Source organism: Marmota flaviventris, chromosome 19, assembly GCF_047511675.1.
Source record: "Marmota flaviventris isolate mMarFla1 chromosome 19, mMarFla1.hap1, whole genome shotgun sequence".
NCBI classification, from domain to species: domain Eukaryota; kingdom Metazoa; phylum Chordata; class Mammalia; order Rodentia; family Sciuridae; genus Marmota; species Marmota flaviventris.
Genome location: NC_092516.1, coordinates 7,449,704 through 7,473,203, shown reverse-complemented (window position 1 = coordinate 7,473,203; position 23,500 = coordinate 7,449,704). Strand labels below are relative to the sequence as shown.

The following is a 23,500-nucleotide window of genomic DNA, read 5'->3' as shown; positions in this document are numbered from 1 at the left end:
GCCAAGGTCCCTGGTGATGCACTTTAGCCCCTGATGGTCTCAACCCATGAGCCAGATCCTCTACTGCCTCAGCAAAGAGAGACTGGATTGAGACATTCAGAAGTTTTTACTCAAAGGAAATGGGAAAGTGGACCCTCTTGACCTGCCAGATTGGGAGTCCCACCCTTACTTATCCAGTGCTGGGGAACTACTGTCAGCCACTCTTTGGGTCGGGATCATCGTACATTGCAAGTCTCCTGGCAGGGTCATATACACACTCATGGAGGGCCCAGGGGTCCTGGAGCCCTCCCCAGTGCCCTGCGGGTAATGGTACAGCAGCGGCTCTGGATGGCACTCAATGGCGGGCGGGTGGGCACAGCAGGGGGAGTAGTAGTGGCCTCCTCTGCCGTGTCCTCACCAAGTATCCCTGTCCCACTCAGGAGTGAACCCAGCCCTTCAGGCTGCAGCAGCACTGCTGGGAGCAGACCGGTCTTGCCACTATATCTGTGAAGGAAGACAGGGTTTGGTCAGGGAGTGGGGTGTCCCTGCTACTCTGGGCCCACCAAAGTCTTTCCCCTGCACACCTGCAGAGCCACCAGCCACGGTCTGAAGTTTGTAGCACACAAACTCGTGCCCCCACAGGCACTGAGAGCTCATCATCACGGCTGCCTTCATAGGCACGGGAAGCACAGAACTGGGTCCCTGGGGATGAGTGTTATTTATGGGTCACTGAAGCTGCAGCAATCAGAGTCCTACCTTGCTGTGGGCACCAGGCACTCTCTGGGCCCTTGCCACACATGGTCCATCATTAGTGGGTCTGGGGGAAGAGAATTGGGCTCATACCAATGGTTCCCAGGGTCAGGCCTGCCTCTTTGTCCTGGCTTAGGGCCACCTCCTCCAGGTAGGGAGCTGGAAACCAGGCTGTCTGTAGGTCCTCATTTTCCACCAGCCACCAACCTGTATGAGAGTTGAGGGAGGGGATCAGATCCTAATGTCCACTCAGATTCAGAAGGCCACGGGTTCCTGTTGGCCCTACCTGAGGGGTGTCGCAGCAGCACATCCAGGCTTTCCTGGGCCCCTGCAAGGAAAGGCCTGCCCTGTGTATCCTGGGTGCGAAAGGGCTGCAGGCAGCGAAGCCTCTGAGCCTCCAGGCTGTGGATGGCAAGACTGTCGGTGGGTTGTGATAAAGGCTCCTCTGGGGCAGGCAGGATCACCAGGCTGAAAAGGGTAGCCCAAAGGTTGAGTGGTGGGAATGGGCCTGACACCCTAACCAGTCAACACAGCCTCCAGGCCTGCCTCTTCAAGGACTTGCCAACATGGGTGGGCGGGGGGCGGCGTAGGTTAGGCACCTTCCAGGAGGCAGCACGGGCTCCAGGTCCAGGGGTCGCGGTGCAAAGAAGTTGGTGAGTGCCAGGCTCCTAGATACCCGCTCAGCAGTGGCCAACAGCGCTTGTGCATAGGTATCCAGCAGCCGCAGGCGTGCTAGGCCGCGGCCCGTGCGCCCCCCTCGCACTAGCAGTGGTGTGTCTGTGGGCACAAGAAATATGGGCTGTGGTGTCCCGTCCTGCGCCAGGCTCTGCCTTCCCCGCTCCCCTGGGACCCTTGTGGCCTGACCAGGAAGCCTAGGAAGAATTCGGTCAGATCTCCGCAGCAGGCCCGCCTCCACCGGAAAGGTGTCCTTGAGGGTCTTCTGCAGGGAAGAGGGAGACATGAGACTACCAGAGCACAGTCCTTGGTAAGTTGGGGGTCCCTCTCGGGGATCACAGGGCTGGAAGCCCAAAACGAGCAGGAACGGTCTCTGGTGGTTGCCTGGAGGCCTCGTTCCCAGGTCACCTACTTGGAGCTGTCTGAACTCGCCCCAGCTCCTGCGCACAAAGGTGTTGCTGCCGTCAGACCAGCGAAGGGAAAACGCGAACGTCTGGGGAGGAAAGGTGGGTACCTCGGAGGCTGGACCTGACACCCCCATCTTCTCCTCCCCCTTAGGACTAGTGGAGACCCAATGCGGTACCTGGAGCCGCTGCACCTGCACCAGAGCCACCGCGCGCACAGACAACGGGTGCCGAGGGCTAGCCATTACTGGCTCGCCTGGCGTGATTCCGGAGTGTCTAGAGCAGGGGAGGATCGCGCCGCCTACCTGACCTTCAGGGGGCTCCAGCAGCCGGAAGATTGGCTTGAGGGGAATTCCCGCAGGTGCTCTCAGCCAGGTGGCAGAGCTGCCACGCCTCTCCCCAGGTCTTTCCGCTTTCCCGGCTGTCTCCCAAGCCCAAGGCGGAAGGAGGGTGGCCGGGGGAGGGGACAAAACCTGAAAAAGGGCATTGGAGGGGCTAGGACCGCCACCTGGCACCCTCCCTCCTGAGTCTGACTCATCAAAGTGCCGCCTCCCCTGGCCCACTCGGCCTCTCCCCTCCCAGGGTGTACCCAATAGCCCTCTCTTTGAGTCACCTGTGGAGCTCTGCAGTTGTAGTCTGGAACCAAGGACCCGGTGCTTAGGGCTTCAAGTGCATTCTCTGGCTTAATTTTAATGTGGGAGAAGGAAGGGTCTCCATGTTCCCAAGTCAGAAGAGGAAACTTAAGATAAATGGATAATTACTATGAGTTTCTCTGAATAGGTTTAGGGAGGGACAGACCTCATAAGCCAAAGCCCAGGGGTTCTCTTACAGTGGGGAGACTTGGCAAGATAAAGAAAGTCCATCTTTTGGTGACTTCACTTGAGTGTTGGGGAAGTGGTCACCAGGACTGTTTTGAGAGCCATCTCTGAATCCATGTCAACAACTTACTGTAAATATCATCTCTGTCATCAGGCCTATTTCCCTATCAGCTGGGGTGGAGGAAGCCCTATAATCCCTGGACAGAGGGCTCACCCAGGAACCTCACCTCTCTGGGCTGCTTCCTTATTGTGGAGATTTCCGGAGCCTGACCCACTCTGAAGCACAGAGGTTCTTCCTGGTGCTGGCATCAGGATTCCCCTACTCCAGGCCCTCCAGAGATTTAGTTTCTGGGTTATCCCTCTATGAAACTATTTTGGCCTCAATAAAGGGTCTTTGTGTGTCCATTCCACTAGGACTCTTTTTGAACCCCTGGAAACTTCCCTAGTCTTAGCCCAGGCAATGAATATATGACAGTGGCAGAGTGCCTTGAGCTTGGCTGTCACCCTCCCTTCAACCTCAGCTGAGGGCATGCTGGCATGGTGGGGTCCAGGGTAGGATAACTCCTGCTCCCCTGTGTAGGAATCCAGCTTGACATGACTACTGCCATCTTGGTCATTAACTCCATCTTTCCTCCCCCACAACACTGTCATATATTCCAAATCCTACAGGATTAATGAAATCATTAAAATGGACAAAACTGGGCATGGTGGCACACATCCGTAATCCCATCTTTGGGATTATAATTCAAGGCCAGCCTGGGTAACTTAATGAGATCCTATCTCAAAAAAAATTTAAAAGCCTGTGGATGTAGCTCAGTGATAAGAGTGGCTCTGGGTTCAATCCCCAGCACCAGGAAAAAAACAATCTGTTTCCTGCCAGGCACTTAGGCCTGGACTATCTCTTAAATGCTTGAAAATTTTTGAGACAGCCCAGATACATTCAAGTTGGACTTGGGTTATCTTTGCTGTCTTGGATATTAAACCCTTTCCTTTGTCTGAGGATACGGGAATCCTCCTGTCTTGCTTTTTCTGTCAGTCCCTAACAAACTTCACTTTGTGAAATCCTGGATTTGTCTCTCTCCCATCCAAGAACTAAGCAGGCCTGACCCCACTTACCTTCCTGTGGAGAGCCATTCTCACACGTGACTGGGCAACTCCTGGTTTGGGTCTGAGGCACTCTGGCTAATCTGTGTCGGAGCTTTCCCGGCCCTCTCCTGATAAGAGAACCCGTCCGTGTGGGGGTGTGACTGACCACTGACCCCGGGGGCCAATCACTGACCCTGAGCTTGGAGTGCGGCCCCCCTCAACCTTCATTGGATGGAATTCTCCCCTGAATTTCTTGTTCCCCAATAAAAGGCTACTCCCTGGCGTGCTCGCTCTCTCTCTCCTGCTAGCCCTGAGTAATCCTTGCTGCCCTACAGGTGGTTCGAGGTTGGAGCCAGAGAGGGGAGCCGTCTCGGACCTGGTCATAGAAAAAGGTAACTGAGTCTGTGTGTTTTATTTCTATCTCGCTAGTTAACTTTTATGCCAAGAACCTCATTAATGAAACCAATGCGCTGGCCGCATGGTGGAACCTTCCTAGATTGGAGATCAGGTACATTCATGGTGGTTCGGCCATAGATTTGTCTGCTTCTTTCTTCAGTCTCAGCACTCTGTCTTTAGTAACCAGATTTTTCAAAAACATCCTGGAACACAACAGAGAAGCTGGGGAAGTGTGGCGTATTCACAGCCATTGACCTTGAGGGATTCTGAGGCCCTCCTTCTGCACACTCCCACCAACTTTGGACCCTCTCCCCTTTTTCTTCCCTATAGCGCCTACCTTCTCTCATTTGGATAACTACAAAATCTCCCATCACTGTGGATGGCAAGGGGTCCATCACCTCTAAGAAATCCATTCTGCACTGGGCATCATAGCTCATGCCTATAATCACAGCAACTCATGAGACTGAGGCAGAGGAACTGAAGTTCTAGTCCAGCAAGGGCAACGAAGTGAGACCTTGTCTAAAAATAAAAAAGGGCTGGGGATGCAGCTCAATAGCATAGTGCCCTTCAATCCTGCAAGACATTGTAAAATAAAAAGGGGCTGATGGTGATGTGATGTAGCCCAGTGATAGAGGACTCTAGGTTCAATCCCCAGGACCACCAAAAAAAAAAGGATGACGAGGAAAAGGAGGAAGGAAATCCAATCTTTGTCAAACAGACATGAGTTCAGATCAAAGTGCCCTGCGCGGAATCATCCAGCACCTTCCCACTGGTTTTTAAAATAAGTCTCAGTTCCACTACAACCAACAAGAAACCTGGTTGACCCTGGCCCACCAGCAGATTTCCTTCAACCTCCTCCTCCCTAGAGGCCCATTCTGCTGGCCTTTCTTCTGCAAAATGCCAAAATCCCAGGCTTGTCCTCCAAGGGGCTGCTCAGCTAATTTCTCACTGGTCAGGCCTCTGCCTAAGGGTCCCCACCTCAGGGAGGTTTTCCATATTTCCCACACAACATGCATGGCCCACCACACAGTTTCAAGTGAACATTTATTGGTGTGACCTCTTTGAGTTTTTCCTGTCTTGGTCACTAAACTGTAAGCCAAGAAGGTTAGGAACAGCACCTTGTTCTGGATCCTGCTGGCTCCTGGATCAGTGCTTGGGATAGAGTAGGTATTGCAGATACTTGTGGAATGAACAAATGAACGCATGGAGATAAGGGAATATCCGAGGCCACTGCCAAGTTGTTTTAACAATCCCTCTTGCAAGCCCTGCGCCGTGATGAACTCCTGAAATTTCGGGAGGATCGCAGGCTCGAGGCTGGCTTGGCCAATCTATGGAGACCCTGTCACTAAATGAAAAGGGCAGGGGTACAGCTCAGCGCTGGCGTGCAGGAGGGCCTGTGTTCAATATCCAGTACAGCAAAACAAAGCAACCTTTAACCAGGCCGTAGGATGCGGAGGACAGTAGGCAGGCGCTTCCGGACCCGCGGCCGCGGCCCAACACCGCGTGGCCGGTGGCCGAGGCCCGGGCCCTAGCGCGCCACCTCTGTGCGGTCACGCCCCGCCACGCGTTGCCCGGCGCCAGGCCCGGCGGATGGGCGCCCCGCTCGGCCGAGGGCACAGAGCCTGGCCGCAGGCACGCGGGACGGTCCGAGCGAAGCGATGGGGGCGACGCGGGCCGCATCCCGGACCTCGCCTGGGCCCCAGCCCGAAAGCTCAACGCGGCCGCGGCGCGGCTTCCACACTACACTGCTCTTCTACTGGAGGAAGCGCGAGCGCCGCCACGGAAGGCGCACGCCAGTCCCGGGCCGGGGAGGGAGGCCCAAGGGCGCCAGCAGAGCGCGGACGCCCAGCCCCGCCCGGCCCTCCGCCGCCGCTCCCTCCCGCGCGGGGCCCGCAGGCTCCGCGGCGCCCTGCACCTGCCCCCCTCCCCCCGCCCCCGCCACCTCCCCGAGCCCCGCCCCCAGCTCCTGCGGGCGCGCGCTGGCCTGGAGGCCGAATTGGAGGCCCATCTGGAGGCCGGGCTGGCCCGGCAGGCTGTGCGCGGGCAAGATGGCGGCCCCCGGGGAACAGGCGCGCTTCTGCCGCGGCAGCCTTTTCTCCTTCCTGCCCGGCGGCGCGCGCTCCGAGGTGACTGACGACCTGGCGACCGACGCGCGGGGCCGCGGCGCGGGGCGCAGAGACGCCGCCGCCTCGGCCCCAGCGCCGGCCGCGGCGCCCAACCCGGAGTCGCAGGACGCGGAGGGCGCTTCGCGGAGGCAGCCGTGCCGGGCCTGCGTGGACTTCAAGACGTGGATGCGGACGCAGCAGAAGGTGCAGATGCCCCGCGCGACCTCCCAGCCCTGGCCTTTGGGGCCCACACCTTGTTCTCGGGTGCCTCTGCCAGACCTCGAGGGCCCAGGGCCCGCGGCGTGGCTGTGCCCAAACTTTGCCCCCATCCCCAGGTAGACCTGAACTTTGAGCTGTCAGCAGCAGGAGGGCCGAATCAGCTGCAGGGCTTCTGTCTGGAGTCTGGGCTGCTGGCTGGGGCTGAAAAGGAGGCAGCTAATTTCTTTATTTTGCGTTGCTGGGTTAAGAACCCAGGGCCTTGCGCATGCTCTGCCAGTGCACCACCGCTGAGCTGAATCGAAGGGGGAGCTTTATGGGCTTCTGGTTGGGGTAGAATGAACTGACCTATGGTCGGCCTACTTCTGCAGCGGGACAGCAAGTTTAGGGAGGATTGTCCACAGGATCGCGAGGAACTGGGTCGCCACAGCTGGGCTCTCCTCCACACCCTTGCTGCTTATTACCCGGACCTGCCCACCCCAGAACAGCAGCAAGACATGGCCCAGTTCATACATTTATTTTCCAAGTTTTACCCGTGTGAGGAGTGTGCCGAAGACATAAGGAAGAGGTGAGTTTCCACAGCTGCCTGCAGGCAACAGTGCCTTAGGACTGAAGCTTGGGCCCCCTGGCTGATGTCATAGAGAGGGGCCTAGGAAAACAGGGCAGAGGTGGCAGAGGGTTGCCTAGGAGCTGGTGCTACTAACAGGGAGGGAATGTGTCATGTGAGCATTTCCTTTCTCTAAAGCCAGACTGCCAGGATCTGCTGCTGGATACAGCTGTGTCAGATTCCTGGGAAGGGCTTCCGTAGGGCCTGTCCCTTGCCCAACCCTCCTGGATGCTCCCCCAGGTTAGCTAGGTTGCCTAACTTCAGGAGCTGAATTGCTACTTTTCAGACTTTGAGAGCCTAATGCTTTTGCTTCCAAGAGTCACATTTTCTTCACTGAGGCCCCCAAGAGTCTGAGCCTGTTCCCCTGTAGGCTTTTCTAGGCTAGATGTGTGGGGCATAGCTGTCCTTGCTGTTTGACACCTAAACAGTTAAAAAGGTGTATTGCTGATTTGGAGTACTAGGGTGCAGGTGCTAAGAAACAGTTTTGTGGTTGTGCCTTGCCTTGCCCTTCCATACACTGCCTGGGGTCAGAGACACCAGTGAAGCGGCCTTATTATTATAAGATTGTAAAATTACCTGGTCTGTGTTTTAATGCCTTCCTCTAGGCTCTTTGCCAAGCTCCTTGGGTGGGTGTGGGAGCAGCCCTGGAAATCCACTGCATTCAAGAAACCTCTTGGTCAACTCTGTTCTCAGAATTCCTACCTCTTGGAGCATGAGGGCACTCCCAAATGTAGCTCACAGCAGTGCCCCACCTCCTCTCCCTTAGCACTGACAGCAGAACAGCCACTACCTCCTTACATCCTTCCTGTGCTCCCTCTTGCAGGATAGGCAAGAACCAGCCAGATACTCGCACCCGGGCAACCTTCACCCAGTGGCTGTGCCGTCTGCACAATGAAGTGAACCACAAGCTGGGCAAGCCTGACTTCGACTGCTCGCAGGTGGATGAACGCTGGCGTGACGGCTGGAAGGATGGCTCTTGTGACTAGAGGATGGCCAGCCAGAGCCCATGGAGTGGCCAGACAGGGCCTATGGGTGCAGCCTGGCTGGTTAGGGATGGAGTGCTGATTAAAGTGCCTCTGAGCCGGAGCTTGTTGTGTTTCAGTTGGGTGGTCCCCAGGATGCAGCCCCTCCAACAAGTTTAGTATACAAGTGAAGGTGCTTGCTGCAGGCACCCTGTGGCCTCCCCCTGAGGCCCCATGGAGCTGCAAGTAAGGGGGTCAGGAGCAGCCCACACTGCCCCTTGCCATTCAGGATACAGCCTCCCATCAACTCCAAGTTCTGGACCTAGTCCCCACACAAGAGGGCAGTGGGTCTGATGGGTTCTTTTTCCTGCTCTTGGAGGCCAGGCTGTTGCCTTCCCACTGTGTGCTGTGGACACCTCAGTGCTGTGGCCTCAGTGATGCTGTCCTGTTGTAGGAAAAGGCTTGAGGCTGAGCTCAATTCTGTGCTCAGTCCCCACAGGGAAGAGCCCAGGCAGAGTTTCTCTCAGATTCCATCACTGGGGATCCTGGGGACAGCTTCCTCAGAATGAGACCAAAATAAAATGCTGGAGAAGTGACTGAGGACTTGGTGTCTGTGTGCTTTGTGCTGGGGTTTACAGGTGGGGCAGGGCCTGCTGTTGCCTCCCATGGTGGGCCCTCCTGACTGGCAGGGAGAGGTTCTGAGGTGGCAGCAGGCCAGGGTTATTACAGGAATAGCAGGGAGGCCCCAGTGGCAGGGGCGAAGGGAGCCAGAGTAGCTGAGGAGCAGTGAGGCCAGATGGCATAGAGTCTTGAAGAGCCCCAGTCAAGATGTGGCATGTACTCCCAGCCCCTATGACGAAAGCTCTTGGAAGGTTTACAGATGAGAAATGGCATAGAGTAATGTGCCTTTTGAAGTCCTGGCTGCTGGGCTGGGATAAGGCAAGGAAGTAGGTAGGAAACCAGCTGAAGGGGAGGCTCCTTAGAGAGGAAGAGAATGCTGGATATATTGGAAGGTAGAGCCAGAGAATTCCCAGGGTGAGAAAGGAGCTAGAGGAGATGTGCTTCAGGTTTTGGCCAGGTCAGCTGGAGATGCTCAATGTCAGTAAACTGGAGATGGCTAAGAGTGTGGCAAGTCTTGCGTGACCTGGTCCCAGCTTTGGGCTTCCCTGGATCTGCTCAGCTCCACCCTTGGTTTCCAACTGGAACAGCCAGACACCAGATCCAGTAATCATAAGCCTCAGGCAACTTCACCCCTGAGGGCCAACTGTGGCATAGTCTTCTGTGCCTTCAGGGGAAGAGATGCTGCTGGCTTCTGAAGGTACTACCCAAAGGCCAAGTGTCAAAGGAGGTGGGAGATGTTGCTCCTCCTTCCTCTGCCAGGCATGGAGCTTCTCTGTCATTTGCCAAGGCAGCAGAGAAAGGATATATGCACATGTGCTGGGAACCAGTTTCAGGTTTCCTGCTGAAACTATGGTCAGCTCAGGACACTTATGTGCCATTCTTCCCTGCCTCACTTCCCCTTTTCCCTAACTGGCCTCCCTAGAATTTCACCTCCTAATAAAATGTCAGTTTGCCTCAGACTGTTTTCAAGGGCATCCAGGCCAAGACAAGTGGAACCTGTGCAAGGGCAGGTTCTGGCTTCTAATGGCACTTGAGAGCTGTTACAGAAAAGGGGCCAGTACAGAGGGAGAAAAGTCAAGGAACACACCTTGTGTCCCTAAGGCTCAAAGGTCACAGGTCCAGCAAGAGGAGGGGCCCAAAAAGGGCTGCCAAGAAGGGCCTGTGATGGTAGGGATGTAACTAAGTAGTAAAGTGCTTGCCTGGCATGCCTGTGGCCCTGGGTTCTATCCCCAACACCCCAAGAAATGGTCCCATGACGTAACGGGAGCATAAGAGGAGCGTGACTTTAAGAAGTGCTTCCTGGCTGGAGATAGTGGTGGTGCAGACCTGTAATCCCAGTGACTCAGGAGGCTGAAACAGGAGGATCTCAAGTTCAAGGCCAAGTCTCAGCAATTTAGAGAGACCCTGTTTTGAAAAGAAAAAAAAGAAGTGTGCCCTGGAGGGAGGGACTGGAAGAATCAAACTTTCCCCTAGGATTGGCAAATGGAGGTCACGGGCCACCTTCAGTCCAGATGTAGTTGGAAGCTTGATTATATTCGGTTTCAGAGGAAAAGGAAAGACAGGTATTGAAAGCAGAAGATGACAACTCAAGTTACTGCTAAAGGAAGCAACTGGAGGGAAGTGGGGACAAGAGCTGAGAAATGGCATAGAGTAATGTGCCTTTTGAAGTCCTGGCTGCTGGGCTGGAATAAGGCAAGGAAGTGGGTAGGTTCTTTTCAAAAAAGTACAGCATGTTTGGGTGCTGACACAAGCAATGGAGGAAGATGGGGAAATAGAGAACACAGGACTATTTGCTGCCTGCCAGTGAGGAGAGTGGGACTGGATGCAGATGCCAATCATTCAGCACAGGTGTCTCCCACAGGTCTGGATACAGTGTAACATCCAGACACAGTGGCCCACAGTGGCCCACACTGCCCTCTGAAGAATGGACTAATACTCCTACCTGCACAGGATGAATGAAGCACTTGGCACTGTACTTGCTCAGTCAGCACAGACTACTTATTCCTGATCCTGGTCCCAGAAGACCAGAAACAGGTGACTGGGAGGCTTTTCCATGACCCCCACTGCAAACTTGATTCTCCATAAGATTCTAGACCCCCTAACAGGAGGGTCAGGAGGGAAGAATGGCCTCTGTCATTAGGGGGTGTTTGTCCAGGGAAAGGCACCCACTCAGGCCAGCAACATAGGAGTCATTCAGGTTCCCTCCAGGCTGGTCTGGAAGGAACACAAGGGAAGGAGCCCTGTCACTGAGCTGGGAATCTGTGGGAGACCTACTAGGGACAGGACATGGAGGCACCAGCTGGCCTGAGCCCCGCTTCTGCTACTTCTCCATGCCCTCAACGTAAGTACTTCAGTGACAGGTCAATGAGGGAGACTTAGGTGTCAGGAGGGCTCTTGCAGAAGGACAGGAGCAGAGATGTTCAACACCCCGGCATGCTGGCCGTCAGCACTGTCCTCCAGGCAAGCTCTCTTCTGGAGTCCCTGTCAGGGAAGCTAGAACCTTCAGAAAGAGAAGCTAGGTGCCAATGGCGGGGGCAGGTGTCTCACTAAAGGACCCCATTTAACTATCTCTGGTCCTCTGGGAACAGGGCCAGGGAGTAAGATGCTGGGCTTCAGTTCCCCCTTCGCAGTCACCAAAGGTCTCTGCTCAGAGGACTAGGGTCAAATCCTTGTCCTTTGGCTCACCTCCCAGCCACTGCAAAATCTGAGACCAGTGCCAGCCTCCCCTTGCCCCATGGGAACCTGGCGGTCAATCCCCAGAGAATGTCTCCAATTCGGACCCGGTCACGCAAGCAAGGGTGGGCGGGGCGGACGGAAGCAAGGGCTCAGGCCTCGCGCGTGGACCCGGTGGGGGGCGCTGGCTCGGCCCCGCCCCGCGCGCCCACGTCGTGGCCGGCGCGCGCTCCCGGGAGGCGGCGGCAGCGGCGGCGGCGGCGGCAGCAGCAGCATCCATAGCATCAGCATCCTCGGCAGCAGCCGCGGGCGGCCTCGGGCTGGGACCGCCGGACAGACGGACAGAGGGTGCCAGGGGCGCGGGGCCGCCGGGGCCAGCCATGGAGGGCACCTCGTTCGGCGCGGGCCGCGCGGGGACCGCCCTGGACCCTGTGAGCTTTGCGCGGCGGCCCCAGACCCTGCTGCGGGTCGCGTCCTGGGTGAGTGGCCCCTGCCCAGCCTCCCGCCCTGGTCTCTGGCCCCGCCTCTACACGCGTCCGAGGTACCCCCACCCAAACCCTGCCCCTCGCCCCTCACCCCTCACCCTCCTCCACCTCCGGCCCCTCCCCCCCGCCGCAGGTTGGGGTGACGTCACCGGGCTGGGCGCGCCCACCTGCGGGCGGGGGAGGGGCTGGTAAAGACTGAGGGACCTTGAGAGGTCACCGCTGGTTGCCCCCTACCCCCGATTTCTCCATCGGTCTGACTCCAACCCCCTTCCTCAGCCTTCTCTCGGTTTTTCTTGTTCCCACGACCTGGAAGTGGGCACAGGGGTGGGAACGAGCTTTGCCAAGGGGCTTGAGCGCTCAGCCCCGGCTTGGCTGGAAGAAGGGGCTGCAGGAGCCTCCCTCTCCCGCCAACACACATCCGCTAGGCCCCCTTGAAGGGACCCGACACTTCTCAGGCCCCAGATCCAGCTGTGAGTTGAGGGAGGGGTTACTAAGGGCTGGGGCAACCGGAAAGGGCTCTGCACCTGGAGGGCTTCCTGGAGGTGGTGCGGGAGGAGCAGCTGGGGGCAGTCTAGCCCACTGGGGCATGCCTTGCTGCTTCTCGCCCTCTAGAGAAGAGAGATGGGAGGTGGGTGCCGAGTTCCAGTCTTGTCCAGCTGGCGCCTGCCGCACCTCCGTGCCTGTCTTTGAGGAGGGCGGTGCCCGGGGTGGGGCAGGGGCCCCTGGACTTCCCGGTGGAGAGACTGACCAGACCAGGAAGCAAGAACCAGGCTTCTCCCCGGCTTTTCCCCCTCATCAGGTCCCTCAGAACTGGGGCGGGAAAGGAGTGAAATGATGAAGTTGAGAAGGGAGATCTTTTCTCGAAAACTCAGGCTGCCCAGAGCCCAAGAACAGTGTCTGATTTAAAATGATTATGGTCCACCTCCTACCTGCCTCTCCCAATTGGCGGGCAGGAGGAGGTCCTGAAGTTGGACTGAACCCCAGAGGTCAGTGGGGTCACCCTTTGAGCCCAAAAGCTCATCAGTAAAATTAATAATCACAGATGGGGGCCTTCCTCTCTCAAGTGCCCACCACTGCTGGAACCGAGTTCTGGTACTGAACAAGACCAGAACTCGGCACCAGCCTGTTTACCCCATATGGCCTGCTAGAGGGCAGGCCTCACTGTGGGGCCAGCTGCCCCTCTAGCCACAACCAACTCTCCTGGCTCCACTCCTCCCTATCCCTTCTAACAAATGCAGCCCTGGAATCACCATCCAGGTAATGGCTCCTGTTTCCACACTCTCAAGTGGGTTCTGGAGGGCCCCATCCTTACAGAGAAGCCGGGTTGTGTCTCAGCCCTGATTCTTATGAGCCATGTGACCCTAGTAGATAAGTCATTTCACCTGTTGGAGCTCAGTTTCCCCAACTATAAAAGTGATAAGGATAATGACACCTCGGTAGGGTTAGAGAATTCAGTGAGCAAAGGTATATAAAGTTGCACTTTTAACACAGTGCCAGGACTTATTAGATGCTCACTAATGGTTCCTGTAGCCAGTAATTACGAAATTCGTGAGGGGTGGGAAATATGCGCCCCATGCTTCAGGGGAAATGCTGGAGCAGGCAGGCATTGAGGTGTGGGTGCTGGCGGTGGGTGGCAGAAGCCCAGGATCTGGGCTGTAGGAAGGGGCCTGGCACAGGGCCTTCAGAGCCTTCGGCTGCTTATAGGTGTTCTCTATCGCGGTGTTCGGCCCCATTGTCAACGAGGGCTACGTGAACGCCGACAGCGGCCCGGAACTGCGCTGCATCTTCAACGGGAACGCGGGTGCCTGTCGCTTCGGCGTCGCGCTGGGTCTCGGGGCCTTCCTCGCCTGCGCCGCGTTCCTGGTGCTCGACGTGCGCTTCCAGCAGATCAGCAGCGTCCGCGACCGCCGCCGCGCAGTACTGCTGGACCTGGGCTTCTCAGGTGGGCATGGCCTGGCAGAAAGGGCGTGGCCCGGGGCGGGGAGAGCCGCTCCCTGAGGGGTGGGGCTTGCTCCAGAGCGAGACTGGCTGCTCGGGGGGCGGGGCCGGCGGAGGGTGGTGGGCGGGGCGGTTCCCAGGTGAGCGGAGGCAGGACCTGCAGTCCTGTGACCCAGCGCAGGCCTGGCGAGGCGCCGCCTGACGCGAGTGGCCACCCGCAGGGCTCTGGGCCTTCCTGTGGTTCGTGGGTTTCTGCTTTCTCACCAATCAGTGGCAGCGCACTGCGCCCGGGCCAGGCACAGTGCAGGCGGGGGACGCGGCGCGAGCAGCCATCGCCTTCAGCTTCTTCTCCATCCTCAGCTGGGTGAGTGCGGGCCTCGTGGGCTGCGGGGCGGGGGTCGCCCCGGCAGGCCCCGGCTGACCCCTGCCAACCCCGGCTCCCCGCCCAGGTGGCGCTCACCGTGAAGGCCCTGCAGCGGTTCCGCCTGGGTACCGACATGTCACTCTTCGCCACAGAACAGCTGGGCTCTGGGGCCGGTCAAGCCTACCCCAGCTACCCGGTGGGCAGCGGTGTGGAGGGCACCGAGACCTACCAGAGCCCACCCTTCACCGAGACCTTGGAAACCAGTCCCAAAGGGTACCAGGTGCCCGCCTACTAGTGTCTGACAATCCCGGACCAGGGCCCGAAAGCCAACCCACCAACACAGGTCCCAAGTCCTCCTGGGGCCTCTCTGGAGTCCTAGAGGCCCAGCACCAGGGACAGCAGGGATGGCCACTGTGGGCCTCGCGATCCAGGAGGGGATAGCACCCCTGGAGTGCCTGGGCTGTCCCCATCAAGTTCTTGTAGGCCTAAGGTCCTGAAAAGGAGACAATGTGGCCTGGAGTGGACTGTCCTGGGAGAGAGGTATTCCCTTCATGGACCAACTGACCGGGAGCTCAACTGTCCACTCTGAATTCAGAGGTCCAGCTGCCCTCCACAGCTCAGTGCAGGGATTGTACAGGACCAGGGACACTGGCCCATCCTGAGTTCAGGGATGGTGGCTATTGTTCTGCATCCCAGGTCCCTGTGGGTAGTGACTGTTCTTGCTCCTATTGTGGTGGTTTGTCATGTCCAGAGCCTCCCTTCATTTCCTCTCACAGGCTCACTAGACCAGCCTAGTCCTGTCTGTGTTGTGATTGTGGTCAACTCTACAGGTTACATCTCATAGTGCTCCACAAGCTGCACCTCTCTCTGTGGCCTCTGCCCAGGTATAGGAAGTTCTGGTCAGGAAGGCACAAGAAAGCTATGTATGGAGCTGGGTACAAATCCTTTAGCCCAGGGGTAGGAACAGGGTACCTGGGTGCTGGGCAAAAAAAGCATCTCACAAGGAGAGAGGCCTAGAGGTCACATATGCCCACAGTGCCCCTGGAAACAGCCATTCCTGCAAACTGATTTACCCTGCGTCCTGGATCAGATTCTTCCTTCCCACCCTGCACCCTATGTAAGGCCCAGCCCCAGATGGGGGTCCTTGTGTGTAGCTGCCTACTCATGCATTGCTTGAAGCTGGCTTTTCACATTAAATCAAAACCACACGCATTGCCATATTTCATTCTTACAGACAGATGCCTCCCTCGGGAGTTGCAGTTGAGTGACAACCCTGTACATTGTAGCATAGACCAAATTATGTGTGAATATTTAAGTGAACATGTTTACAATTTTTGTATATATGGATCTCTCCCTTCCTCTTCTGAAAGAATAATCCATGGTTGTGTATTTTCGGTGTCTCATGTTCTGAGTGCAACTTCTTTACAATAAAGACTGTAAATGCGTTGACCGTGATCTGGTTGCTCCTAGAATCATTACACTCCTGGCAAAGTTTCTAGCCCCTGCCCCTCTTGGTGCCAGGACTGGGGGGTGCCAGGACTGGGGGGGTACCAGGACTCAGAGGCTAGGAGGGAGCAGGAGGAGGAGCAGATTCTGGAGTCTCAGGCCCATACCCCTCCAGTGGATCTCACTGGTCCGGGTGGAAGCCTGCTGTTCACAGCAGTCTCTGGAATGCTGGGGTGCTAGGGAGACTCCCCCTTTTCTTTCTTTCCTTTTTTTTTTTGAACCAGGAATTGAACCTAGGAGTTCAATTGTGGCCACATCTCAAGCCCCTTTTATTTTTTTTTATTTTTGAGACGGGTCTTGCCAAGTTGCTAAGTGCTGAGGCTGGCTTTGAACTTGGGATCCTCCTACCTCAATCTCCCCAGTCCCTGGGATTACAGGACTGCACCTGCCTTATCCTTTCTTATAAAAGCAGTATTTCCTGGGACACAGGTCCCTCTTTGAAAGTGGACTTTACTGCTGAAGCTCAAGTTCATTTCCATGTCTTCTCCACACAGTCTCTCTCTCCCCCATGCCTCAGAAATTTGGCCTATATTTGCATGTGCATCTGTGTGAGTACACGTGTGTGTGTGTGTGTGTGAGAGAGAGAGAGAGAGAGAGAGAGAGAGAGAGAGAGAATATAGCCTAAATTTTATTTATTTATTTTTGATACTGGGTATTGAACCCAGAGGCACTTAACCAATGAGCCACATTCCCCAGCACCCCCCCACACACACACACACACTGCTTTGGTTTTTTTGTTTGTTTGTTTGTTTTAATCAGGGATTGAACCCAGAGGCGTTTAACTACTGAGGAATATCCCCAGCCCCTTTTTATATATTTTTAAAAATATTTATTTTTTAGTTTTAGGTGGACACAATACCTTTATTTATATTTATGTGGTGCTGAGGATCGAACCTAGTGCTTCATGCATGCTAGGCAAGCACTTTGCCACTGAGCCACAACCCCAGTCCCCCTTTTTTATATTTTATTAGAGAAATAGTCTTGATGAGGTGCTTATGGCTTCACTAAGTTGCAGTCCTCCTGCCTCAGCCTCCTGAATTGCTGGGATTATAAGCATGCACCACTGCACCTGACCCTTTTTAAAATATATATATATATATCTAAATATATATATATTTAGTTATACATGGACACAATATCTTTATTTTGTTTATTTATTTATTTTTATGTGGTGCTGAGGTGTAATTGTTCTGAAACTAGTGCCTCACATGTGCCAGGCAAGCTCTGCCACTGAGACACAACCCCAGCCCTACCTGACCCCCTGACACCCCCCCCCTCTCTCTCTCTCTCTCTCTCTCTCTCTCTCTCTCTCTATATATATATATATATATATATATATATTAGTTGTAGATGGACACAATATTTTTATTTATTTCTTTATTTTTATTTGGTACTGAGGATCGAACCCAGTGCACACATGTGAGGCAAGTGCTCTACCACTCAACTACAGCCCCAGTCCCCCCTTTTTTTTTTTATTTTAAGACAGGGTCTCACAAAGTTGCTTAGGGCCTTACTAAATTGCTGAGTCTGGCCTCCAACTTGGATCCTCCTACATCAGCCTCCTGAGTTGCTGGGATTATAGACGTGAGCCAGCACACCTGGCACTGCTTTATTTTTAAGAGTACAGATCAATGGCATTAATTAAACTCTCAGTGTTGTGCACCCATCGTCACTGTGTGTTTCCAAACTTTTACATCACCTTACCAGGAGCTCTGTACCCATCAAACAGTCACTGTCTAGTGCCCTTCCCTGCAGTCCCTGGTAACCTCTAGCTTGCTTTGCATCTCCATGAGTTTACCTAGTTTATTCTCATTAGGTGGGACCATAATATTTGTCTTTTTTTGTGTCCAGTTTCTTGAGTGTTGTTTCAAGTTCCCATGCTATAGCAGGTTTTGGTGCTTTGCTCCTTTTTATGGCAGCGTAACATTCTGCTGTATGGATGGACCCTTTTGTTTATCCATTTGTTGAGCTCACTCAGGTTATTTTCATCTTTAGGCGATTAGGCTGTTGTGAATAGTGCTGGTGAGCATATCCATATCCATTGAGTTTTGTTTTTAATTCTTTGGGGGTATAGACCTAGGAGTGGAATTATGGGGTCATATGGTAACTTTTGGATCAATGGTATACTTTAAAAAAAATCTTAGTATTGTTTTCGGCGGACACAACATCTTTGTTTTGTATGTGGTGTTGAGGATCGAACCCGGGCCGCACGCATGCCAGGCGAGCGCGCTACCACTTGAGCCACATCCCCAGCCCTGAACCCGAGTTCTTGCACATGCCAGGCAAGTGCTCTGTCACTGAGCCACATCCCCAGCGATGCTACCCTTTTGAAACCTGCCTTTCTTTTTTAATACTTTGTATGTGCATTCACAAAAAAATGTACCATTTGGGGTTTTTATCAGCATACCATGTGGCACACTTTTTTTTTTTTTAACCTCCCGTGTGTTTTGGGGAGTGTCCACTTTGTCACATTTAGCTGTGGCCCATCCTTCTCCAGCTCTATGATAGGTCCTCACAGATGGTTGCCAGGTGTTCCCAGCATTTTGCTTGTCTGAAGACTGTGCTGCATGGAGCTCCTGATTTGTGCAGGGTCATTGTTTCTCCAGGGTTTATTCTAGAAGGATCCCAGTGTTCATGGGCTCTGAGCACTTGCTCTCTCTCTTTTTTTTTTTTTTCTTTTGATACCAAGGATTGAACTCAGGGCACTCAACCACTGAGCCACATTCCCCAGCCCTATTTTGTATTTTATTTAGAGACAGGGTCTCACTGAGTTGCTTAGCGCCTCACTATTGCTGAGGCTGGCTTTGAACTCGGGATTCTCCTCCTTCAGCCTCCTGAGTCAGTGGGATTATAGGCGTGTGCCACTGCACTTGGTGCTCTCTTTTTAAAAATATATATATTTTTAATTATAGGTGGACACAATACCTGTATTCTATTTATTTATTTATTTGCAATGCTGAGGATCAAACTCAGTGCCTCACAAATGCTAGGCAAGCACTCTACCGCTGAGCCCCAGCCCAGCTGCTCTGTTTTATTTTAGGATCTTAAGGTGAAGAATACCATCTCAAAAGTTAGGGAAGACATATGATGGAAATAAAGACTGTATTACTTGCAGGTTCTGGGGGCATAGCATGCCTAAAAGCCATACACAGGGAAACCAGGGAGTGTATGGAGAGAAGGAAGTGTTCCCATGGGCCAATGCTGTCATTAGGGGTGGGAGTTCTCCCCATAGGTATCCTGCAGTGAGGTTTAACCATTGGCGTGGGTTGCAGGTCACACAATGACTAAGGTGAAAGTTGTGGCATTCTGCACTGTCCATACAGGGACTAAGGATCAGTGGGACTGACAGAATTCATCTAGCTGTGCCCCAGGGACGAGGTCACCAGGGAGCAATTGCAGGAGGCAGATACCTGGATGGATGACATTGAGGGTCTCAGGTGGGGCAGGAAGGTGTAGGACTGGAAAGTGTGACTCGCTTCTGGTCTGAGGAAGTCCAGGGGTGTGTGTGCTGGGGATTGAACCAAAGGCCTTGCAGAAGCACCCAGGCAAGCGCCCCACCACTGAGCTACACCCCAGCCCCACTGGATGTAGCTACAATGGAAACCAAGGTAATGTAAACAAAAGCTACAGCCACCTCTTCCCAGCCCCAGGCAACACCTGCAAGCTCTGGGGCATCCTGGTGGCCTGGGTGCAACCATCTCCTGGTATGTTACATTCCTTGACTTTCATTCTGCCGTCCTTGTCATATGGGGAAAAATTTTTTTGGAGGTAGGAGTCTTTCAGTGTTGCTCCAGGTTGGCCTTGAACTCTTAGGCTCAAGTGATCCTCCCCGCTGGGACTGTAAGCCACTGCACCTGCTGTTACAGAAATTCTGTGGGTGCAAATCTCATTTTCATGGTTTGATTATTCACAGCCCTAACAAGGTTGTTCCTAACCCCCCAGGGTCATCTCCAAAATTTCCCTTTATGTTATTTTTAATGTTGTTTTACAAATGTTTAGTTTTTTTCTCCAAACTTTTTATTTGGAAATAAGTATAGATTCACTGAAAATCAAAGGGGAAAAGTACAGTGAAGGGAGAGGGAAGGGGGAGAATCATGAACTGTAGTCAATTTCCTGCAAGTAAGAGTTTGTCAGGATGAACCCAATTGCTATGTATAACAAATGTATAACTATAAGGCAGAAAGGAAGGAAGGAAGGAAGGAAGGAGGGAGGGAGGGAGGGAGGGAAGGAAGGAAGGAAGGAAGGAAGGAAGGAAGGGTGAGCACAGTGAGTTCCTGTGCTCTTTTTTTAATATTTATTTTTTAAGTTTTGGGTGTACACAATACCTTTATTTATTTATTTTTTTTAATGTGGTGCTGAGGATCAAACACAGTGCCTCATGCATGCTAGCTGAGCTCTGCTCTACCTCTGGCCACAACTCCAGCCCCTCCTGGGCACTCTTTGTCCAGTTTTCCATGGGAGGATATTGTTCTGCTGCAGTGTAGCCACAGAGCCTGCTGTTGACCTTTGCAGTCCAGAGAACTGGTACTGGTGACCAGTCTTACAGGGACCCATCTGCGTTTGCACATGTGAGTGGTTCTGAGCTGTTTTCTCAGCTATATAACCACACCCTCATTCAAGGTACAGCACTGGTATTATGGCCCAGCTCCCTTGAGCTCCCCTCCAGAGTCCTGCCTGCCCTCTGCCCCAGCCCCTGGAAACCACTAATTTTATGATTTTAAGAACATTACATGAATAAAATCATATAGCTGGTAACCTCTCGAGATGGGCTTTATTCACCCAGCATAATTCCCTTGAGCTCCATCAAATTGTGTATATTAGTAATTTGCTCCTTTTAATTGCTCAGTATTCCATGTCAGGGATGTACACAACAGTTCAGCAATTTGCCCATTGAAGGGTGAATTGGGTTTGTTCCAGTTTTGGCGCAGTTACAGAGAATGCTGCTATGACAGGGACGAGGTTTTGCATAATTGAGCATAAGTTTTTATTTCTCTGGGATATATGCCCCAAAGTGCAATTGCTGGGTTGTACAGTAAGTGCATGTTTAGTTTTAAAAAATGGAAAACTACTTTCCAGCTTCTTTAATTCCCTCTAAGCTTTTTTTTTTTTTTTAAGAGAGAGAGAGAGAAATTTTTTTTTAATATTTATTTATTTTTTTAGTTTTTCGGCGGACACAACATCTTTGTTTGTATGTGGTGCTGAAGATCGAACTCGGGCCGCACACATGCCAGGTGAGCGCGCTACTGCTTGAGCCACATCCCCAGTCCTTTAATTCCCTCTAGAATGTTAATACACGTACATGCCACAGCGGCTGAATGGAGAGGGATGAAGTATGTCCCCACCATCCCTGACAACAGCTCCCCTGTCTTGGGGGCCCCATGTGTCCTGCCAGGGACAGCTTGTGCATATAAAGCAGCTGTGTGTGTGCACATTCCTTTTCCTAAAATGTTAAAATTTGGGATCTTCATATTTAGAACTCGAATCTACCTTTAACTTAGCTTATAACTGCTGTTTTTATCACAATTTTTTAAAAAAAATTTTTAGTTGTAGATGGACATAATACCTTTATCTATGTATCTACCTATTATTTATTTATGTGGTGCTGGGGTCAAACCCAGTGTCTCATGCATGATAGACAAGCGCTCTACCACTGAGCCACAGCCACAGCCCAACATTACAAATTTATTATCCACTGAAGAAAGGCCAGTTATTTCTTTTTTTTTGAAAAGATTTTTTTTTAGGGCTGGGGATGTGGCTCAAGCGGTAGCGTGCTCGCCTGGCAAGCGTGCGGCCCGGGTTCGATCCTCAGCACCACATACAAACAAAGATGTTGTGTCTGCCGAAAACTAAAAAATAAATATTAGAAAATTCTCTCTCTCTCTTTAAAAAAAAAAAGATTTTTTTATATGGACACAATATCTTTATTTATTTTTATGTGGTGCTGAGGACCGAACCCAGTGCCTCACATGTGCGAGGCAAGTGCTCTGCCGCTGAGCTGTAACCCCAGCCCAAGTCCAGTTATTTCAATCTCAGTAACTTAAAGAGCATCCTTCCCCACTGATTTATTTATTTATTTACTAAAATATTTATTTTTTAGTTTTCGGCGGACACAACATCTTTGTTTGTATGTGGTGCTGAGGATCGAACCCGGGCCAGGCGAACGCGCTACCGCTTGAGCCACATCCCCAGCCCTGATCCCACTGATTTATAATACCAGCTTTCCCCAGTGAAGGATTTTATAAATGCATAGATCTGTGACTGCATTCTCACTGTTCTCCCAGTCCCTCCCTTGTTGGTATAGCAATATCATAGTAAATAGACCAATGTACATTGTTATCTTGATATTTTCTAGACCATGAAATCCATTTCTTTTTTTTTTTTTTTTTAAGAGAGCGAGAGAGTGAGGGGGGAGAGAGAGAGAGAGAGAGACAGAAGTTTAATATTTATTTTTTTTTAGTTATCGGCGGACATAACATCTTTGTTTTGTATGTGGTGCTGAGGATCGAACCCGGGCCGCACGCATGCCAGGCGAGCGCGCTACCACTTGAGCCACATCCCCAGCCCCCATGAAATCCATTTCTGTGTAATTTTTTTTTTTTTTGCACCACCATGCTTGGCTCTGTGTTCTTTTTAATCATCATCATTGGAGTCCTGATATATCCAGATGTGGAATTTTAAGTATTCATCCTGCTCAGTGCTTGGTTATTTTTCCCCTTCTTCAGTGTTGGGAAAGCTGTCATGATCTCTCCAAAGTTCCCTTTCATCACTCTTCCTAGAGCTGAGCTTCCAGAGCCCCATTCCATGGGCTCTCCTTTCTCCTCGGTTCCATCCTTTGCTATATCGTCCTAGGGAGATCTTCCCCAACTGTTCTGCTTGCTTCTGAACCCATCTCTTGGAATTTTAGTCTTAAACACATTTATTTTCTAAGATTAAGATTCCTAATTCCTAATATATCCAGGGATATAGCTCAGTTGGTAGAGTGCTTGCCTCACATACACAAGGCCCTGGGTTCAATCCCCAGCATCACACACACAAAAAAGATTCCTCTGGCTGAATGAAACACAGCTAAGACCCATCTTGAGCAGGAATTTTTTTTTTTTTTTTTCCTTTGAGGGGGAAGGTACCAGAGAGCACTTAACTACTGAGCAACATCCCCATCTCTATTTTATTTTGAGACAGGGTCTTGCTAAATTGCTGAGACTTGCCTTGAACTATTGATCCTCCTGTCTCAGCCTCCCAAGTTGCTGGGATTACAGGCATGTGCCACTATGCCCAGCCTAAATGTGTCTTCTTGTTTAGGTTTACCTTTAATAGCTTTCTTTTTTTTTTTTTTTTTCCCCATTGGCCTGTGGATGTAAACTTCAAGCCCTTGATTTTTTTCTTTTTTGGTGCTGGTCATAGAACCTAGGGCCTCATGCATGCTAGGCAAGCACTCTACCACTGAACCACCTTCCCCAGTTGGAGCCATTCTTTTTTTGTGGGGGGTGCGGAGGGGTGGTGGATACTAGGGATTGAACTCACTCAGGGGCATTCAACCACTATTTTGTATTTTATTAGAGACAGGGTGTCACGGAGGCTGGCTTTGAACTCATGATCCCCCTGTCTTACTCTCCAGAGTGGCTGGGATTACAGGCGTGCACCACCAAATACAGCTCAAGCCATTCTTGAAGATCAGTTTCACTAGGTATTCGAGTGTTCCATCAAGCATGACCATGTTTGGTCCTGGAAGGTGTGGGCCATACTGGACCCCCAAATTAGAGCTGGGGTTGGTGGCGTCTTCCTATCAGCAAATCCCGATAACCTGCTCTCCCCAGTGGGCCTTCCTCTACATCTGTGCTCAGTAGCCGGCCTGAGTCTGAGTGCCCCAGCCTCAGGGTATGCTCAGAAGGCAGAGAAGCTTGGGACACCAGCCATG

General features: G+C 52.6%; 3 protein-coding genes across 10 annotated transcripts; 2 read left to right on the top strand and 1 right to left on the bottom strand.

Moving 5' to 3' along the window:
- Positions 1-87: 87 nt before the first annotated feature.
- Noxo1 (NADPH oxidase organizer 1) lies at positions 88-6,621 on the bottom strand. Of its 7 annotated transcripts, XM_027940355.2 has the most exons (10): positions 5,227-5,652; positions 2,422-2,547; positions 1,988-2,281; positions 1,817-1,897; positions 1,594-1,669; positions 1,329-1,506; positions 1,016-1,197; positions 823-936; positions 564-681; positions 88-483 (listed from the first exon to the last, which is right to left on the bottom strand). In XM_027940355.2, the coding sequence occupies exons 1-10, from the start codon at positions 5,311-5,313 to the stop codon at positions 258-260; spliced, it is 1,482 nt and encodes a 493-aa protein (XP_027796156.2). In that variant the 5' UTR covers positions 5,314-5,652; the 3' UTR covers positions 88-257. The 7 variants fall into 7 exon arrangements, with proteins under 7 accessions (XP_027796156.2, XP_071461650.1, XP_027796157.2 ...); XM_071605549.1 differs by adding an exon at positions 6,555-6,621 and having other exon boundaries at positions 1,329-1,669; positions 1,817-2,281; positions 5,227-5,453; XM_027940356.2 differs by having other exon boundaries at positions 1,329-1,669; positions 2,114-2,281; positions 5,227-5,659.
- On the top strand, positions 6,060-8,598 carry Gfer (growth factor, augmenter of liver regeneration). 2 transcript variants are annotated; one of them, XM_034636494.2, is made up of 3 exons: positions 6,060-6,417; positions 6,834-6,997; positions 7,860-8,598. In XM_034636494.2, the coding sequence occupies exons 1-3, from the start codon at positions 6,157-6,159 to the stop codon at positions 8,020-8,022; spliced, it is 588 nt and encodes a 195-aa protein (XP_034492385.1). In that variant the 5' UTR covers positions 6,060-6,156; the 3' UTR covers positions 8,023-8,598. The 2 variants fall into 2 exon arrangements, with proteins under 2 accessions (XP_034492385.1, XP_027796158.1); XM_027940357.2 differs by having other exon boundaries at positions 6,062-6,417; positions 6,801-6,997.
- A 3,074-nt stretch (positions 8,599-11,672) lies between these two features.
- Positions 11,673-15,534, top strand: Syngr3 (synaptogyrin 3). The gene is made up of 4 exons (XM_027940797.2): positions 11,673-11,771; positions 13,482-13,719; positions 13,937-14,079; positions 14,165-15,534. The coding sequence occupies exons 1-4, from the start codon at positions 11,673-11,675 to the stop codon at positions 14,372-14,374; spliced, it is 690 nt and encodes a 229-aa protein (XP_027796598.2). The 3' UTR covers positions 14,375-15,534.
- Positions 15,535-23,500: the final 7,966 nt, after the last annotated feature.

Bases quoted from the DNA above. Each gene is read 5' to 3' on its own strand.
- Syngr3 (XM_027940797.2), top strand. From the start codon at position 11,673: ATGGAGGGCACCTCGTTCGGCGCGGGCCGCGCGGGGACCGCCCTGGAC. The intron at 11,772-13,481 runs GTGAGTGGCCCC...GGCTGCTTATAG, and splicing joins TGCTGCGGGTCGCGTCCTGG to GTGTTCTCTATCGCGGTGTT. The intron at 13,720-13,936 runs GTGGGCATGGCC...GGCCACCCGCAG, and splicing joins GCTGGACCTGGGCTTCTCAG to GGCTCTGGGCCTTCCTGTGG.
- Gfer (XM_027940357.2), top strand. From the start codon at position 6,157: ATGGCGGCCCCCGGGGAACAGGCGCGCTTCTGCCGCGGCAGCCTTTTC. The intron at 6,418-6,800 runs GTGCAGATGCCC...CTACTTCTGCAG, and splicing joins GGATGCGGACGCAGCAGAAG to CGGGACAGCAAGTTTAGGGA. The intron at 6,998-7,859 runs GTGAGTTTCCAC...TCCCTCTTGCAG, and splicing joins GCCGAAGACATAAGGAAGAG to GATAGGCAAGAACCAGCCAG.
- Noxo1 (XM_071605549.1), bottom strand. From the start codon at position 5,313: ATGCGTTCATTTGTTCATTCCACAAGTATCTGCAATACCTACTCTATC. The intron at 2,548-5,226 runs GTGCTGTTCCTA...ATTTATCTTAAG, and splicing joins CCAGCAGGATCCAGAACAAG to TTTCCTCTTCTGACTTGGGA. The intron at 2,282-2,421 runs GTGACTCAAAGA...GCCCTTTTTCAG, and splicing joins ACAACTGCAGAGCTCCACAG to GTTTTGTCCCCTCCCCCGGC.